This window comes from Oratosquilla oratoria, chromosome 2, assembly GCF_046742065.1.
Source record: "Oratosquilla oratoria isolate Oo_2021 chromosome 2, ASM4674206v1, whole genome shotgun sequence".
NCBI lineage: Eukaryota > Metazoa > Arthropoda > Malacostraca > Stomatopoda > Squillidae > Oratosquilla > Oratosquilla oratoria.
The window spans coordinates 58849803-58868526 of record NC_134778.1 but is presented as its reverse complement, the minus strand read 5'-3'; the positions used below and the strand labels follow the sequence as shown (position 1 = coordinate 58868526).

Here is an 18724-nt window from a genome sequence, read left to right as displayed (position 1 = left end):
AGCTTTTTCAAGTACGTTGAAAAAGCTGTAATAAGTGAAACATAGTACAAATAAAGGTTCCATCCTCATATGGTGTTTAACTCGTCAGTCTTGTCAGCAACTGCTACTTTGATAGAAATTGAATTGATAGAACTGATCAAATCATGACCAGGTTTGATACAGCAAATCAAAAACAACACACAAGATCTTGCCACGAGCAGAATCTATATATTTTTCTTCCCTGCAAAATTGCTTTCCAGATATGTGGGGAACTTAAATACAGTAGAGGTGGTTAAAAATCCTGTTACTAAGAATTAAAATGAGAGGAATCCAGTTGACTATTAGTAAAGCAATCCAGTTGACTATTAGTAAAGCAATCCAGTTCCCTATCAGATGGCAAGGAGTTGATCTTTCCTTCTGCATTCCACTGGAGTAAGGAAATCGATCTTTACAAGTGTAGCAACCCCCATCTAGTGGGGGAACTTACTCAAGTTGAAGGTTTTGTTACCATATATTATTCATAAATTGCTCAGAGAAATCTTACATGTGTGGGTTGTCTGACAGGGTCTGGGTTACCATTGCCCTGCATGACGGGGATAAAACTGGTTGTGTAGGGCGTGGTGAAACCTGTAGTCACCTCTATAATTGCTGGTGGCTTAGGAGTTGACTTTCGGTGGAGATCCGTCTGGGAGTCATCTGTGTAAAAGAAGACATGGTCAGACCAGGTTAATCATATGTTGCATGCACTGAACTTGGATAAATTTTTTCCCAACATTCAGGAAGTTATGCACACAAAGGCAGGTAAGTGAAAGAAAACATCCAGCCAACCAAACTATCTTAAGTGAGAAAGATGATTCATAACTATTTAGTTACATAAACTGAGATGCCACCTATTCTTACCAAATTAAAAAAGGGACTGGTGAGTGCCAGTAAATTATTGTGGATGAAAGTATAACTAAAGCCTATCATTCAAAGTGACTGGTTTCTTAGGTAGCTGGAGAATAGGAAAGGTTTCAATGAATAAGTGATTCAACTCACCAGATCCAGAACATAGCACTAAAATCTTCCTGTTTACTATAATTAGGTAAATACTTATTGTCTCATCTCCCCCCCCCCCAACCTCGGCTCAAATTCATATACAGTTTCAACTTAATATCCTTGATTTCCAGTTATCATATATAGATCTGGATGGATGCCATGCAGACTGTCTAAAAAAAAAGGAGGTACAGTGATGGTGGACTGGCTGGTGAGATTATTTAGTGTTTGCTGGAGAGAGGGTACAGTGCCGGAGGACTGGAGGAGTGCCTGTATAGTTCCACTTTACAAGGGAAAAGGGGACAAGTGTGAATGTAGTAGTTTCAGAGGGATTAGCTTGTTAAGTGTAGTTGGGAGGGCTTATGGGAGGATCTTGATTGAGAGGATTAGGAGAGGAACAGACGGAGTAATTGGTGAGGAACAGTGTGGATTTAGGACAGGTAGAGGTTGTGTAGATCAGATTTTTGTGGTAAGACAGATATGTGAGAAAGCTATAGGAAAGGAGAAGGATGTTTTTTGGGCTTTTATGGATCTGGAAAAGGCTTACGACAGGGTAGACAGAAAGGCACTGTGGGAGGTTTTGCAGATGTATGGGATAGGAGGAAAGCTTCTAGGAGCTGTCAAGAGTTTTTATGAGGGTAGTAGAGCTTGTGTCAGGATTAGAAATGGAGAGAGTGAGTGGTTCGAGGTAAAGGTGGGACTCCGTCAAGGATGCATTATGTCGCCCTGGCTGTTCAACTTATACATTGATGGGGTAGTGCGAGAGGTAAATGCAAGGATAGTGGGTCAGGGATTGGAGATGGTTAAAGAAAATGGAGAAAAGTGGGAGGTGAGCTAGCTGTTGTTTGCGGACGACACTGCGCTTGTGGCAGGATTGGAGGAGGGATTGAGGAAGTTGGTGACAGAGTTTGGGAGAGTATGTGATAGAAGAAAGCTGAAGATAAATGTGGGTAAAAGTAAGGTGATGAGATGTACAAGGGGTGAAAGTGGCATTAAGGGAGAGCGACTGGAGGAAGTGGATAGTTTTAGATACTTGGGTGCAAATGTGGCAGGAAAAGGTGGAGTGAAGGTGGAGGTAGAATGTAGATTGAGAGAAGCGAGTAAATGCCTTGGTGGATTGAAGAGTGTAATGAGGAATAGACATTTGGGAATGGATGCTAAGAGAAGACTGTATGAAGGACTGATTGTGCCAACAACACTGTATGGGGCAGAAACATGAAACATAAGAGAGGAAGAGAGAAGGAGTTTGATTGTGTTTGAGATGAAGTGTCTGAGAAGTATGATGGGGGTTACTAGGCTAGATAGAGTGAGAAATGAGGAGGTGAGGAGGTGAGGAGGAGAACAGGGGTGGAAAGGGAGTTGGGAGATAGGGTTGATGAAAGAGTATTAGGATGGTTTGGACACATGGAAAGAATGTGTGAAGAAAGACTAGTAAAAGAGTTATGGAAGGCAGATGTGGAGGGAGTGAACATGAGGGGACGTCCTAGGATGAGGTGGATGGATGGGGTGAAGTGGGCTTAAGGGAAGAGGGGAATGTCTGTTGAGGAAGGACGGGAGAGGACAGAGGACAGAGGACAGAAGACAGAGGACAGAAGACAGGTTAATGGAGAATGGTTGTATATGGATGATGATGTGATGAATGAGGTGAAATGAGCGGGGGGATGGGGGGGGTGAGGTAGTATGTGTGAGCAAAATTTGATGCGGCCCGAAGGGATTTCTCCCCGTCTTCTCCTTTTATGCATGGGGGGATGGAAAGGGGGGTCGCTGATTTAATGAAGCAGCCTTGCTGTGGATGTGCTGTGTCTTGCGACACTGGTTCTGACCCAGGACAGTGAACAAGGTGCAGGGATGACCCGTCATCCAGGAGGTGCTAAGATAAGAGGGAGGGTGGAGGGGTGTGGAGTGTATTCAGGGATGGAATGGATGGGAATGATTTTATGCCTTTTCCTTTTTGGCTACCTCCCTTGTAAGGGGGAAAAAGTCTTGGTATATGTACGTATGTAATTATCATTATTATATATCTATTCTTTTATTTACTTTTTTTTTTTTGGGTAGTAGGCCTACTAGACTATTTCCTGTGAGTTAAGGGTGCATTCAAAGATGCTAGGAATCTTCAAGATCTAACCGAGTTGTTCCCACCTATACAAAATGGTTTCCAAACTGGTAAGAATTATAAGTTAAAAAAAGTGCTACTATTTGTTTGTGATGTATGCATGTAGAACAATAATTTTTTATGTGTTGGTAGTATGGGGCACCATGATACACTACAAATTGTGTATAGAATGTGATGCTTCTAACTCTTTTATGGCTGCTGATACTTACGCACACAGGGGTTGAACCATAAGATTTTCTGCCAATCAAGGCAAGCATAGGTATCCCTTGGTTCCGAGGCTATGTTGACACAGGTGCAAATGTGTCTCAGCTTGGTGCCTAAGATGCCAAGGACTGCTCGTCTGCACTCCACACATGACCCTGCGCATCGCTTTGTGTCACTGTCCACTGCACAAGCTTGCTCATAGTACTCCAAACGATGTCTGCAGGGCAAGAACATTCAAATAACAGTATGTGTCACATAAAGAAAAAAAAAAAAAGAAAAAAATTCTATTTCAATCCCTCCCTTATGGTGACATTTAACAGCTTTTGCTAATATATTACAAATAAAAGACAATCAGAATTGAAGTAAGTTTTCTGATATGGCAAGACTCCTGTATGTATGCATGTGTACATCCATGTATTAATGTATGCATTTATACATGCATACATGATGCGGAGAGATACAAAGATGGGTCACCACGAGCACAGCTCCCCTCCCGTATATTACAACTAAGTAAATACATGCATTTACCTAGTTGTATTTTACGGGAAGGGGAGCTATGCTCGTGGTGTCCCGTCTTCATATCTCATTTTATCTAAACTAGTTTTAAATTCATGTATTTTTTTTGCACACACCACTTTCTCATCTAACTTGTTTCAACTGTCTATTACTCTGTGAGGAAAGCTGTTCTTTTTCAGATCTCTTCTATAGCTGTCTTTCTTGATTTTCTTTCCGTGTCCTCTTGTATTTCTATCATCCCATTTTATCAGATTCTCTCTATCAATAATTTCTATGCCTTTCATGATTCTGTAAATAGCTATCAAATCTCCTCTCTCTCTTCTTTGCTCTAGTGTCTGTAGTTCAAGTTTTGCTAGTCTCTCTTCATATGAGTGTTGGTGCCAATTTTGTAATTGCTCTTTGTATTCTTTCAAGTTTTTTTTTATACATTTTTTGTACTTGGTGACCACATCGTTGCTGCATATTCTAATCTTGGTCTTATCAGAGTGATTAGAATTTTCTTCACCATTTCTTCATCCAGGTATGTAAATGCCATTTTGATTGTTCTTATTAAATTATAAGTTTCTCCAAAAATCTTATTTATATGTTTCTCAGGCGACATATTATTCATAACAATGACTCCCAGGTCCTTCTCATTTTCTACTTTTTTTATTCCTTCTTCTCCCAATTTATATGATCCTGTTATTCTGTTTTTGCTTTTTCCAAATTCCATTATACTACACTTTTTAGTGTTGAACTCCATCTCCCACTTCCTACTCCATTCCCATACTTTATTTAGATCACTCTGTAGTGACTTACAATCTTCTTCCGTGTTCACTTTTTTAATAGTTTTGCATCATCAGCAAAGAAGCTCATATAACTTTCAATTTCTTCATCCATATCATTAATATATATAGCAAACATTATTGGGACCAGAACTGTTCCTTGTGGAACACCGCTTATTACTTCATCCCATTTTGAGTGTTTGTTTCTTATCACTACTCTCATTTTTCTTTCTTGCAAAAAGTCTTCCATCCATTTAAGCAGTTTGCCCTGTATTCCTCCTTCAGTTTCTAATTTCTTAAGCAACTTATGTGGTACTTTGTCAAAAGCTTTTTTCAGGTCTAGAAATGCACAATCAGCCCATCCATCTCTTTCTTGTATTATATCTATTAGCCTTGAATAGAAACATATTAAATTGGTGACGCATGATCGTCCTTGTCTGAATCCAAATTGCCTTGGATTTAGCACGTTGTTTTTTTCTAAATATTTTACCCATCTACTTTTGATAATTCTTTCACAAATTTTTGTTATTGTACTTGTTACATGCACGCACTTGGAATAAAATAAAATAGTAAACCCTAAATAATTTGGCTTTAGAGGTGGAAGATTGTGTACCACAAACCTAATTTGCTTTTACTCGAGATTAATTGAGATAATACAAGAAAGTGATGGCTGGGCAGATTTTGCCTTCTTGGATTTGCAGAAGGCGTTCGACAAAGTATCACATAAAAATCTAATAAGAAAAATTGAAATAATAGGAGGAATACAAGGTAAGCTGCTGGAATGTATGAAGGATTTCTTAATTGGGAGAAAAATGAGAGTGGTACTTAGAGACAAAGATTCAAACTGGGAAGATGTGAAAAGTGGCATCTTGCAAGGCTCTGTATTGGCTCCTTTAATGTTTGCCATATATATAAATGAGGGAGTAAATGTTACATGAACTTTTTGCTGACAAAGCCAAATTACTCAAGAGAGTAAGAACAGAAGATTGCAGATCGCTACAAGAAGACCTAGACAAAATATGGAAATGGAGTCAGAGATGTGAGATGAACTTCAACATTAAGAAATGTAGCATAATGGAATTTGGAAAAAGCAAAAATAGAGTATTGGGTCAATATAAAATTGGAAACAAAGAAGTCAAAAAAAGTCAATTCAGAAAGGGACCTGGGAGTAATCATCTCAATAAATTATTTGGAGAGACTTTTAACTTATTAAGATCAATGAAAGTGGCCTTCGACTACAGAGATGAGATGGTTAAAAAAAGAGTGGTTACACTGATAAGACCTAAACTAGAATATGCTGCAACACTGTGGGCACCTAACACAAAGAACAACATAAGAAAATTAGAAAGAATCCAAAGAGCAGCAACAAAAATGGCACCTACACTGTCAAATCTGACATACAAACAAAAATTGGAGAAAAGAGAAAGAGGTGATTTGTTGACCATTTACAGAATTATGAAAGGGATGGAAATTCTTGATAGAGATGACTTATTAAAGTGGGACAGAAGAGAAACTAAAGAACAGTTACAGAAGAGACCTGCAAAAGAATAGCTTCCCACATAGAGTGATTGATGTCTGGAACAAACTAAATGGAGAAACAGTGAGTGCCAAAACTACACACAATTTTAAGAATAAACTGGATGCGGAGAGATATGAAAATGGGTCACTACGAGCATAACTCTCGTCCCGTAAAATACAACTAGGTAGATATGCATGCATACTTTGCTGTGGGGGCCCATATGTGAAATGTTGGTTAGAAAATACAGAATGAGAAAGGAATCGGTGCACTAGTCTTTGGTTTCATGCCTGTACCTCCCAAACTCATCATTGCACCTGACCCATATATTCTCTCTCTCTTCTCTCGCCCCTTGGTTTCTTGGGTCATTTTCCTTTCTTCCTCTGCACATTACCCAAGGAAGGTCCGTTATTCCCCCCGACAAAACATACTGTCAAACCCCCACCCCCACAACTGCTGCTGCTGTCAGACACTAAGCCCTTGATTAAATCTTTTTCTCCCCACCTGCATGATTTGTCCTCCTTGCAGTCAAAGGCCAGCTCGTTGCAAGGAATGGGTTTGGGTCCCGTGGGTTTCCGTGCGCACGCCGGGTGCAGCTTCTCCTGCGCCGTCAGGCACTCATTTGCTGTGGGGCCTCTCTTCCTGCAAACGGTCACAAGAAAGGATAGATTCGAGAAGTTAACATTATGTTTAATGATAACAATAAATTTATAATAATAATAATAATAATGATAAAAAAAATGAATGAAAAATTATCTAATGATAATATTAACAATAATGCTAATAATGAATAATACAAAAAAAAAAAAAAAAAAAAAAAAGTAATAGTAATAACAGGGAGATGGTCCATGTCAAAAGGCATGCACCCACTCCCCTCCACCACCCTCTAATCTTAGCATATCAACAGTAAGGCTGCTTCGCTTAATAAGCGACCCCCTCTCTGCCCCCTCATGCAGAAAAATAGAGGGGGAGAAATCCTTTCAGGCTGTATCAAAATATTCACACATAACCACTCCCTAACCTTCCTTGCATCACAGCCATTCTCCACTCACACCTATCTTCTCAAATAATAGTAGTAGGAGTAATAATTAGTAGTAATAATAGTAGTAGTAGTAGTAGTAATGGTGGTGGTGGTATTTGTAATAGTAATTGTGGTAGTGGTGGTGGTAGTGGTAGTAGTGGTAGTAGTGATAGCGGTATTAGTAATGGTGGTAGTAGTAATAGTTATAGTAGTCCTAGCTGTAATTGTAATAATAGTACTAATAGTAATACTAGTAATAATAACAGTAGGACAAAGATTGTTTAAAAACAATATCTAGTAACAGTAGTAATAGTGATTGTCCACGCAGTGCAATGGAGGATGGAACAGTGGAAGAAGGGAGAAGTGGAAGAAGGGAGAAGTGGAAGATGGGAGAAGTGGAGTAACTGATGAAGGAAGTAGAGGCCATTCAAGATAAACTACACAGTGGCACCAACAGAAAGAAGATACCAGAAGACAGAGCCAGGGATTTTGCAGAGAAGATGAGGTCACTCGCAGGGGAGCATGAAGACCCGGGAGTTCTACCCCTAAATGAGGAAATGCCGAAGATTCCGAAAGAAAAAAGCATCCAACAGCAAGACCAGCAAACCCAGTCATTAAATTCACTGGTGACTACCTCTCACCCCATGAGGTGGTCTTTGAGAGCATCACGAGAGAAAGGATCTGGAACCTTGCTCTACACAACCAGGGAGCGGCGGGACCATTGGGCTTATATGTGTCTGAATGGAAATGTCTCCTCAGCACCAACCTATTTGAGATGGCAATGGGGGGGGAGACTGTAGGAGGCCATCACTGGTTTGGTGAGGATAATGGCAATTGAGGACTCTCAGCACCTTGAGGCATACACAGTTTGTAGACCGAGCCCACTGGATAAGAAGCCTGGCTGTCATCCAATTGGTATAGGTGACATGTTGAGAAGAATAATAGGGAAAAGTATCGTGGAAATCATACAGGATGAAGTGTGAAAGTGGCAGGCAACCTTCAGGTGTGTGTGGGGGGCAACAGGCAGGTTGCAATGCAGCAATTCATGCCAATGAGAATATTTGAGGAATCAGACTGTGAAGCAGTCTTATTAGTTGATGCATCCAACACCTTCAACAACATAGAGAGGCTACTAAACACAATATCAAAATCAAGTGCCCAATTTTGGCCAAGTATGAGGAGAACACATACAAAGAACCAGCAAAGCTATTCATCACCAACAGAATTGAGAGGAGAGGAAAGTGGAGGTCATCAAATCTTCAGAAAGCACCACTCATGGAGACCTGGTGGCCATGGCAATGTATGCACTTGGTCTTATGCACCTGCAGCAGAGGATACACGAGGACACCAAGGTTAACCAGGTAGCAAATGCAGATGATCTCACAGGGGCAGGGAAAGTAGCAGACGTAAAAAAGTGGTGGGATCTGGTGCAGACACACAGTCCGGACTTGGTTTATATCCCAAATATAAAGAAGTCTGTCCTCATAGCTAGACTACATTGACAAAGCCAAAAACCTCTTTAAAAATAATGAAGGTAACTAAAGAGGGGGAAAGACATTAAATAGCAATATATCGAAAACAAAGTTAACAAATGGGTGGCAGAAAATAGGCTATTAGCCAACTTTGGAAAGACTGAACCACAGGTTGCCTATGCCGAATTCATATTAGTGGAATTACATTTTAAGGATGGAGTCCTCTTGAAGAAACTATAAGAAGTGAGCTAATTCCGGCCATCACCAACAGACGGATAATAAATGAAGAGGAAAGAAAACGTATTGAATTTCCAAGAATGGGAGGGCTAAGCATCTCAAACCCACTAAACCTAGCCAACATAGAACAGCAAAACTCCTTGAAACTCACGTCCTCCCTGACAAACAACATCATGTCAAAAGATCAACAGGAGACTGACGTGGAGGAAATCAGAGAAATATATCAAAGGGAAGGGAAGAGAGGCAGAAGAAAGAGCTTCACACTCTTTTAGATCAGCTATTGAATTATATGAAAAGAAAGATAGCAATGGCACAGGAAGATGGGGCATCCAATTGGCTGACAGCGCTACCAATCAGGGCAAAGGTATTCAACCTAAACAAAAGGAATTCATGGATACCATTGCCTTGAGGTATGGATGGCCACTGGAAAGGCTGCCTAACAGATGTTCCTGTGGTGCACATTTTAATCCAAACCATGCAATATGCAAGAAGGTTTGGATTCATCTGCATGAGGCATGACAAAGTAAGGGGTCTCACTGGGTATGCAAGGATGTGACCATTAAATTTACCAACATTACTCCCATTAGGGGGAGAGAACTTCAGGCACCGCACATCCAACACAAATGAAGCATGAGTGGATGTCAGTGCAGGTTTCTGGACACTGGAACAATTGCCCTTCTTTGACATATGAATATTTGATCTCATGGCCCCCTGTTACAATAACCTAACTATTGAGGTGCCCCAATCCTGGAACAAGAACGAGAATGAGAAAATCAGGATGTACGAAGAGCGTATACAGAATATGGCCCAGGGCTCATTGACTCCTATAACCTTTACAATTTCAGGTGGGATGGGTCCAAGGGCAAAGACATTCTATGCTCCTCTGGCAGAGGTGATGGCAAAAAACAACCAAAAAGCAGCATTGTGTCGTGGATGAGACGTAGACTCATTCTAACTCTTAAGATCAGCTGTCCTTTGCCTGAGAGGTACCAGATCTCCACCACCCAAATCAGCACATGTACAAAACCTTGGTTTTGAGCAGACTGTAATAGAAAGTAGGATAAATGAACTTCTGTATTAGGCTTCATTAAAGTGAAAAATACAAAACATAAAAGGGTAGTAGACCACAGTCAATGGCAAGAGAGGGGCCAATGAACTGTGTTTACGGGGGAGATCCTGACTGCTTTCACCACACAGTTCCACGATGGAGGTCATAAAAAAATAATAACAATAGTAGTAGCAATAGTAGGTCGAATAATAGTAGTAATAGTCTTGGTAGTTATAGTGGTCTTAGTAATATTTAAAAAATAGTAATAGTAGTAACAGTAATAGTAGAAATTGTAGTAGTGGTACTAGTATTAGTAGTAATAGTCTTAGTAGTATTAGTAACAGTAGTACTAATAGTAGTGGTACTACGGTAACTGTAGTAGGGGTAAGTAGTAACAGTAGTTGTGGTACTAGTAGTAATATTAGAAGTACATAGTAATAGTACTGGTAGTAATGATAGTTGTAATAGTATAGTTGTGGTAGTAATAGTTAAAAATAGTAAGTGTTAGTATAATAGTAATAGTGGTACTAGTAATAGTAATAACAGTAATAGTAGCCTAGTTGTAATAATAGTTCTAGTAGTACTAGTAGTAATAGTAATAGCAGTACTAACTGTGGTAGTAATAGTATTAATAGCAATAGTGGTAATAGTGGTAGTAGTAATAGTAGTCATATCAATAGAAATTGTAATAATAATAGTAATACTAATAATGATAATTCACAACTACTCTCCACTCGCACCCATTACTTGCCCTCTCCCTTTCCCTGTGCATTATACATTTCCCTTGTTCCCAATTAACACCCATACACATTTCCAATTCTACACAACAGACTCCTTAAATTATTGTATTAATATGTCCCATTTTTCTTGGACATACATCAAAGTACCTCACTATCCAATCCACTATAGCATTTCCTCCCTTTGTCACACTCATGATTCCCACCAAACCCAGGCTCCTTTCCAGCTTTCAACACCTTCAATGCTTTTTGTGTCTCACTTTTTTCTCTACAGTCCTGTCATTTTCCTTTTAGGTCACAATTTTTGTTAGCACTTCTGCCACAATCAATCCCTCCCAAACATCCTCACATTTAACAAGCCCCTGAAATACTCTACCCATCTTCCCCTGGTTACCTTTACTTCCATTAACATATGTCCATCTGCATCTTTACCCTTTCTTCTCTACCTGACTCCCATACCACTTCGCTCTCTTCACCTCCATTTTTTTTTTTGTCATTTTCAAAATTTTCTGTCAAACCCCTACCCAGTTTTACAATTGCCCTTCCTTTTACCTCCCTCAAATTGCATTTTGATTCTCTCGTCTAATAACTCTTATATGCTTCCCTAGTTCTATCAATGCAACCAGTCTTCATATACTCAGTTCTTCACTTCTGCCATCACTTTCTCCTCTTCATAGCACCATTCGCTTCCTCACCTGTTCCTTTCCATCTTCCCTGCTCCATATACTGTTTTCACAGATTTTATGACTACCTCCTTGAAACATATCCATTCTTCTTCAACTCCTGTCTCCTCTCCATCCCTCACCACCATTCAGTTTCTGGCATTTTCTCTCCTTATCTTTCTCATTCAACTTGTCTAATCTAAGCACTTCTCTCCTTCATTTTTACTCTACTTTTAATTTCTCCTTCTAGCAAAATATGAGTTGATAGTCCCCCACTCTCTTTTATGAAAACATGAATGTCCAGAATTTTTCCAATCCCTTTCAATACTTTCACATAGATTATCAATACCCTTTCAACCACTCCTTCCTCCACCACCCTTTCTCATGTATACTTATACTTGGCTCTTTTGTTAAACTGTTTGCTGTTATCAACTCCACTCCTTTGCACATTTCCAACATCTCTCCATTATAAATTCTTACCTGCCACCCCAAACCTCTCTACTAATCTATCTGTTGGCTTCTCTCCTACTCTAGAATTGAGATGCCCCAAAACAGCTACATCTACGTTCCTCAACTATACACTCATTTAAATATATTGAGAGAAAAAACTCATTACCAGGACCATATTCACTCACAGAAATCCATGTCTCCCATCCAAATTCTGCATTTTCCCATATTAATCATGAAGACACTTCTACTCCACCATGCACTTTCCTATTTCATCACTTACCATCAAAACCTCTTCTGATTGTAACTCCCCACTCCCCTTCATCTTAGTTTCACTAAACTCAAACACATCCATCATTTTTCCTATAAATAATCCACCAGTCACATACCTTTTACATCTGTACCACACCCATGCACAATGAATGACCCAATTACTAAGGTTCTAGTTGGAGTATTTAGACATACATAGGAGGAACATACAGAGAGCAGGGGTCCTTTGCCCCAACACTCTGTCCCATTCAGTCACTGTGATATAATTCTTTCCCACCACCACTGAGGGAGGAGGGGCTGTGTCCAGAAGAGTTAGTCACAGAAGTGATAAAGGACAAGTTCAAGTGAACAACAATAAAGGATTGGTAACTACAGTTTTTTTTTGTACATCATTCCTTTATGACTAGACATTTCCAAACTCTAAACACAGATGAATGGTATGTGACTGGTTCATAGGGCTGCACATTACCATGTCAGTACCCCAATACAGACTAATAATAATACCAATAGTAATGATAATGTTGACAACAGTAGTAGTATTAATAATGATAATGACATCAATACCAATATCGATAAGTACGATAATTATACTAATGACAATAATGATAGAAATGATAATATAATGATAACAACAATATTAATAAAGATAAAGATAATAATAATGATGATAACAATAATAGTAATAATAATATAATAATGATAACATTGATAATAGTAATAACAACAATGATAATAATAAAACAAAAGGAGCTAACAGCTATTAATTAATGACCACAAAATAGACAAATGACTGATGGAATAGTTTATCTTATCTAATTTATCATCCCCACCCTTTCTTCTTTCCCAGTTTTGACCTGACCTGACCTGCACAAGCAGAAGGCAACTTCCATGGCCCACTTGGTCTCAACGTTCCTGTAGAAGGTCTGCAAAGAGTCCATGCAAGCTTTCTGATTGCACTGGTCGTTGTCGCAGTTGTTGAGAATTGGGTTGAGGAGCCGGTGACAGGCAGGATCGGCCTCACAGCCCTTTAGCGCCGACTGGCACGTCGAATAAGGAATTGGCAACTTGGATGGGGTCAAGCTGGAGCTTTGGCCTGGAGGGGGAAATAGTGGAAATGGATGTAGAGGAGGTTGCGGTAATACTCATAGAGTTATTTTTAGTTGTGGTGTTAGTGACAGTAGTGGTGGTGAGAATGACGATGGTGGTGACAGTGAAGAATGCGATGGGCAGTGACCAGTAAATAACCTAAGTTATTGCTGTTGTTTTTGCATGTATGTGATTCTGATCATGATGAGTCTATTAACAACTTGGCTCTATTCAAGTGGACAACATGCGCTGAAAGAGCGAATAAATGAGTGAATGAGTGGGATGAATCAGTAGCAGCAGAGGAATAGTACAGTAAGTAAAGTAGTTGACTCATTAAGTAAAATGCGTGGTGGTAATGCCGTTGACTACACGTGAGGAGCTGCAGTCTGGGTCGAGGGCAAGGAAATATATTTGGGGAGAGAGGGAGAAAAGAGGGAGGAGGAGAAGAAGAAGGCTGCAGGAAATCATCGAGAATATGAGATGCTGAGGGCAGGAATAAAGTAACAAATGTGAGCAGAAAGGCAAAGGACAAACAGTAATAATGACAAGTTACAATGGTAAGCAATAGAAAAGAAAAATAAGAGTTATTGATAAAGAGAGACAAGGAAAGCACATGGTAAAACTTTCTTTTAGAAAAGTTAATAAGAAAGGCACTCAATGGTATCAGCTGAGAATTATATTAAAACAAAGAATTACTAACTTGAGAATATAGGAAAAAGAAAGAAGTTTACAAAGGTGTACAAATCAACAGGAAAAACAATATGTTGACATATAGTCAGACAACTCAGAAGAAACAAGTAAAAAGAACAGATATAGATATTTACTATCACGGCATAAAAAAACACCACACCTATCTCATGCTCCCTCTTTCTCTCTCTCACACAAACACACACACACATAAGCACAAACACACACTCACACATACAAAATACACACACACACACACACTTGCACAGACATACACACATGCACATACAAACACAAATACGTGTACACATACAAAATCACAAAGACAGATACACATGTTCACACAAAAAACATACATGCATACAAACAATCACACAAGCATACAATCACAAACACACATACATGACATGTATACACACAGACACATGCATACAAACACAATCACACAAGCATACAATCACACACATACATGACATGCATACACACAGACACATGCATACAGACACAGACAAAACCAAAATCACATGCACACACGCAAACCAAAATCACATGTACACACAAACCAAAATCACATGCACATACACACACACATATACATACATAATTACATTTATACAAAACATACAAGTTAGTGCATGATACTTTGGAAATATACATCCAAAATCATGCAAACAAAAGCATATACACTCAAACACATGGAGACAAACACATACAAACTAAAAAATACATACACAAACACGCACAGACACGTGCACTAAACACACACACACACATGTGCACGTACACAAATAAAAAATAATTGAAAAACACATGCACACACACACACACACACACAGTATGCATATATACCAGTGTATACATGCATATATACACATGCATACATTCATATCTACACATGATTACATGTGTATATATATATATATATACACATATGTATACATGCATATATACACATGTATACATGCATATATGGACATGTATACATGCATTTATACCCATGTATACATGTATATATACAAATGTATACAATCATATATACACCTGTATACATGCATATATACCCATGAATATATACATATGCAAACATGTATATATATGTATGTATACACTGGTATACATGCATGTATACACATGTATACATGCACATATACACAAGTATACATGAATATATTCAAACATGCATATATACATATCCATACATATAAATGCATATATACACACATATACCTGCATATTTACACATGTATATTTACACTTGTATACATGCATATCTACACATGTATATATTCATACATACACATGTATATATTGATATATACACATGCGTATATTGATATACACACATGCGTATATTGATATATACACATGCGTATATTATATATATATATATGTGTGTGTGTGTGTGTGCTCATGTACGAGGCGTGTTTTTTTAAGTTAGTACCGTCTTGAAATCCCGCCGTTGTGGCGTTGCGGTCAACACTTGGCGCATGCGTGTTGTGTACCGCTATCTCTTGGCTAGCCACAGCCGCCATTACGGAATAATCTGACCGTGTTTAAGTTTGTGAGTATTTGAAAAACCTCCAATTGAGAATGCCGCCGACTGTGAAATACGCGCCTTGATTCGTTTTCTTACTGCTAAAGGCGTGAATGCGGCTAAAATTCATCATCAGATCAATGAAGTGTATGGAGAAAACATTACGATTGATGGGATGGTGCGGAAACGGGTGAGAGCTTTTAAAGATGGCTGTACAAATGTGCATGATGAGGAACGAAGTGGACGACCTTCACTCATTACTACCCATTTGTACGGCCATCTTTAAAAGCTCTCACCCATATCCGCACCATCCCATCACTCATAATGTTTTCTCCACACACTTCACTGATCTGACGATGAATTTCAGCCGCTTTCACGCCTTTAGCAGTAAGAAAACGAATCACAGCGCGTATTTCACAGTCGGCGGCATTCTCAATCGGAGGAGGCATTTCAAATACTCACAAACTTAAACACGGTCAGATGATTCCGTAATGGCGGCTGTGGCTAGCCAAGAGATAGCGGTACATAACGCGGATGCGCCAAGTGCTGACCGCAGCGCCACAACGGCGGAATTTCAAAATGGTACTTAAAAAACACGCCTCGTGTGTGTGTATACATACATACATACATATATATACATTCATATACATATTACACACACACACATATATATATATACATATATAGACACAAATACACATGCATATATACATGTGTATATATATTACATATATATATATATATATATATATACATATACACGTGTGTGTGTGTGTGTGTGTGTGTGTGTGTGTGTACAGTGGAGAAATCAGACTCGTGATTCTACATGGAAAACCAGAAAGGAAATTGATCAACTATGGACCGTATACTTCCGTTTTTTGTGACATCATTAAGGTACATTAACAGAAAAAACATTATATATATATATATATATATATAAATGAAGGTGGGTGTACAGTTGACAGAACAGTTTCCGTTACCGGGTTGAAGATGCCTCGGCCATCACTATCTTCATGAAAAAATGTACAAGCTGGACAATTTTATCAATGCGAGATTGATGGCGTAAACAACCGCAGCCCAGGAACGGAAAGTCTGGGTCGCGGGGTAATTTTTCACGACGAACGTTCTGTAGTTCTTTACCCTTACTACCCTGCTTTTGTGTTTACTGTACAGTGTACACTCTTTAATTCTTCTGATAATTTATTTTGAAGATGCCTGAATAGACGAAAGCGCCTAGTCCATATTCTAGTATTTTCTTTTGAGGTTTTCCGCATGTATGTATGTATATATATATATATATTATACATATATATATATATATATATATATATATATATATATATATATGTGTGTGTGTGTGTGTGTGTGTGTGTGTTCGCGCGCGCGCGTAACAAACATTAATCAAACAAGTGTATTTATGACAAAACGATTGGTTTGCGACCAAAATGTTCTTCAATCTACATGTTTTTTCCAGTTGTATTTTAACCTGTACGTTATGCAATTTGTAATACGTACAGTCTTCTATGAGAAAATTAATGATAGATAATAGGATTGAAATATAGGAGAGTGATGTAACTGGAGAAGATGTGAAAGATGTAAAGTGGGAACGGAGGCAGCAAACGACCAAGGTACAGCGGCACAAAGAAGTATGGTACAGTGTTAAGCGACAGGTGAGTGGTTCTCTGCGAAAGGAAGACCTCGAGGAAGCTGGTGAGGTGAAGATAAGCTAGTCAAGGTCAAACATGGTCCATAAATAAAATTACTCAAATTGAACTGATGATGTTCGCAGTCTTGATCCGAAAATGTCCATCAGATAAAACGTGACATTTGAACATTATTAAGTCTCATAGTTTAAATCAATGTTCGTTCCTTCATCGTAAGTGTTCTGCTAAATGTTTCTTTTAAGGGAGTTTTTCGTTCAAGATGCATTTAAACCACGCAAATCCCACCAGCAAAAACATATGCTGATATCTATTGGAAGTATTGTCTCATATTCTACTTGATCACACATTGATGGATGTCCTGTAAAAGCACTACGTGCAGTGTTTTGTACATAGTACTTACAGTTTATCAAATGAGTGTTGGTTAATTATTTTTTCGGTTATATTTGAGCCACTTTTTCAGCAGAGGTGCGAGAGCAACATTCTGGTAATGCAATATCCATGTAATGAAACTGTTTACAATGAAGCTAGATTGATATAAAGGGCGGTGGTGATAGTTGTCACTCGTGAAAATAAGTGATTTAGAAATTACTTATATTTTAACTGATGAAAAGTGGTACATAATAGTGTTACAACAAACCACAAGACTTTCTCAAAACATATTTATCTCCAACTTCATAATCTCCATCACTACCGATTACACATATTGTATGTTCTTCAATGGGGAGGTTGTGTTACTTTGCACAAAAAAATTGAAAGGACGTTGTTGTTGTTTGTATTCTGCAGCATACTACACGTGCATACTCATTTTCAGGAATTATCATTTCATCAAATCACACCTGTAGTATATGAACACGATTTTTTCCAAATAATCAGCGAGGATAAAGGGAAGAAGAAATTCCATACTACGACGGAAGTCTCCAATGCTTCAAAGCGATGCAAACCGGATTGATCTACGAATTCAAGGAAATTGTTCCTGATATCGCAATGCAGCAGCTCAATATTACAAATTTAACTACGCTATTCAAAAAGCTCTCAGCATGGCAATTTTCTCGACTAATTTCCAAAATCTATTTAAAATAGTAAAAAATAAATGTATTTTCAAAACATACAAAAAGCCGGAAAAACTGAGCCGTCTATCGCTTTGTCGACATTGAAAAAGCGTGAAAAAAGACGTACATATTTTTTTAAAATGTTAAAATATTCTGTCCAACCGTCAAAATAAAAATGTCCTCAAAGGTCAAGTAGTTTAACTGATAGATGCATACACAGATAGACAAACACACAGAATAAGACATATTTAGGGAAACAAGGGTCAGTTAAGAAATATATCTACTGGAAAGTGATAGAGGGAAGGAAAACGGAATATATTCTTAGGTCTATGATAAGGATGAGCATTGTTTATGGTAGCAGTATTTACACGTACGGAATGCGGAAGTGATACTGATGACGTATGATACATGTGAATTACTAGTATAAGTAGATAGAAATGTGTATGTATATATACATATATGTAAATATATATATACATATATATATACATATACATATACATATATATATATATATCAGACAAACCGCCACGGAGCAGGGTGGACTGTCTGGCTGACTGACAAAGAAAATAACTAATACTATGACAGAAGAGACCACAAGCCCAGTCGAAGGGGGCTCCTAGTGCCATGTAGGAAACACTGCTCAAGGAGAGAGCGTCCTACTACAGCAAGAAAAGAAGTGG

The 18724-nt window shown here is 38.5% G+C and overlaps 1 protein-coding gene across 4 annotated transcripts in view; it reads right to left on the bottom strand.

The window, feature by feature from the left end:
• LOC143038872 (uncharacterized) overlaps positions 1–18724 on the bottom strand; it is a 378814-nt gene that overhangs the window by 35003 nt on the left and 325087 nt on the right. For 3 of the 4 annotated variants that reach the window (XM_076208530.1, XM_076208548.1, XM_076208557.1), the window contains 4 exons: positions 12886–13114; positions 6632–6769; positions 3337–3548; positions 524–675 (listed from right to left, as the gene is read on the bottom strand). In XM_076208530.1, the coding sequence (XP_076064645.1) occupies positions 524–675; positions 3337–3548; positions 6632–6769; positions 12886–13114 (731 nt within the window). The remainder of the gene's footprint in view (positions 1–523; positions 676–3336; positions 3549–6631; positions 6770–12885; positions 13115–18724) is intronic. The other variant, XM_076208539.1, reaches the window with a different exon arrangement.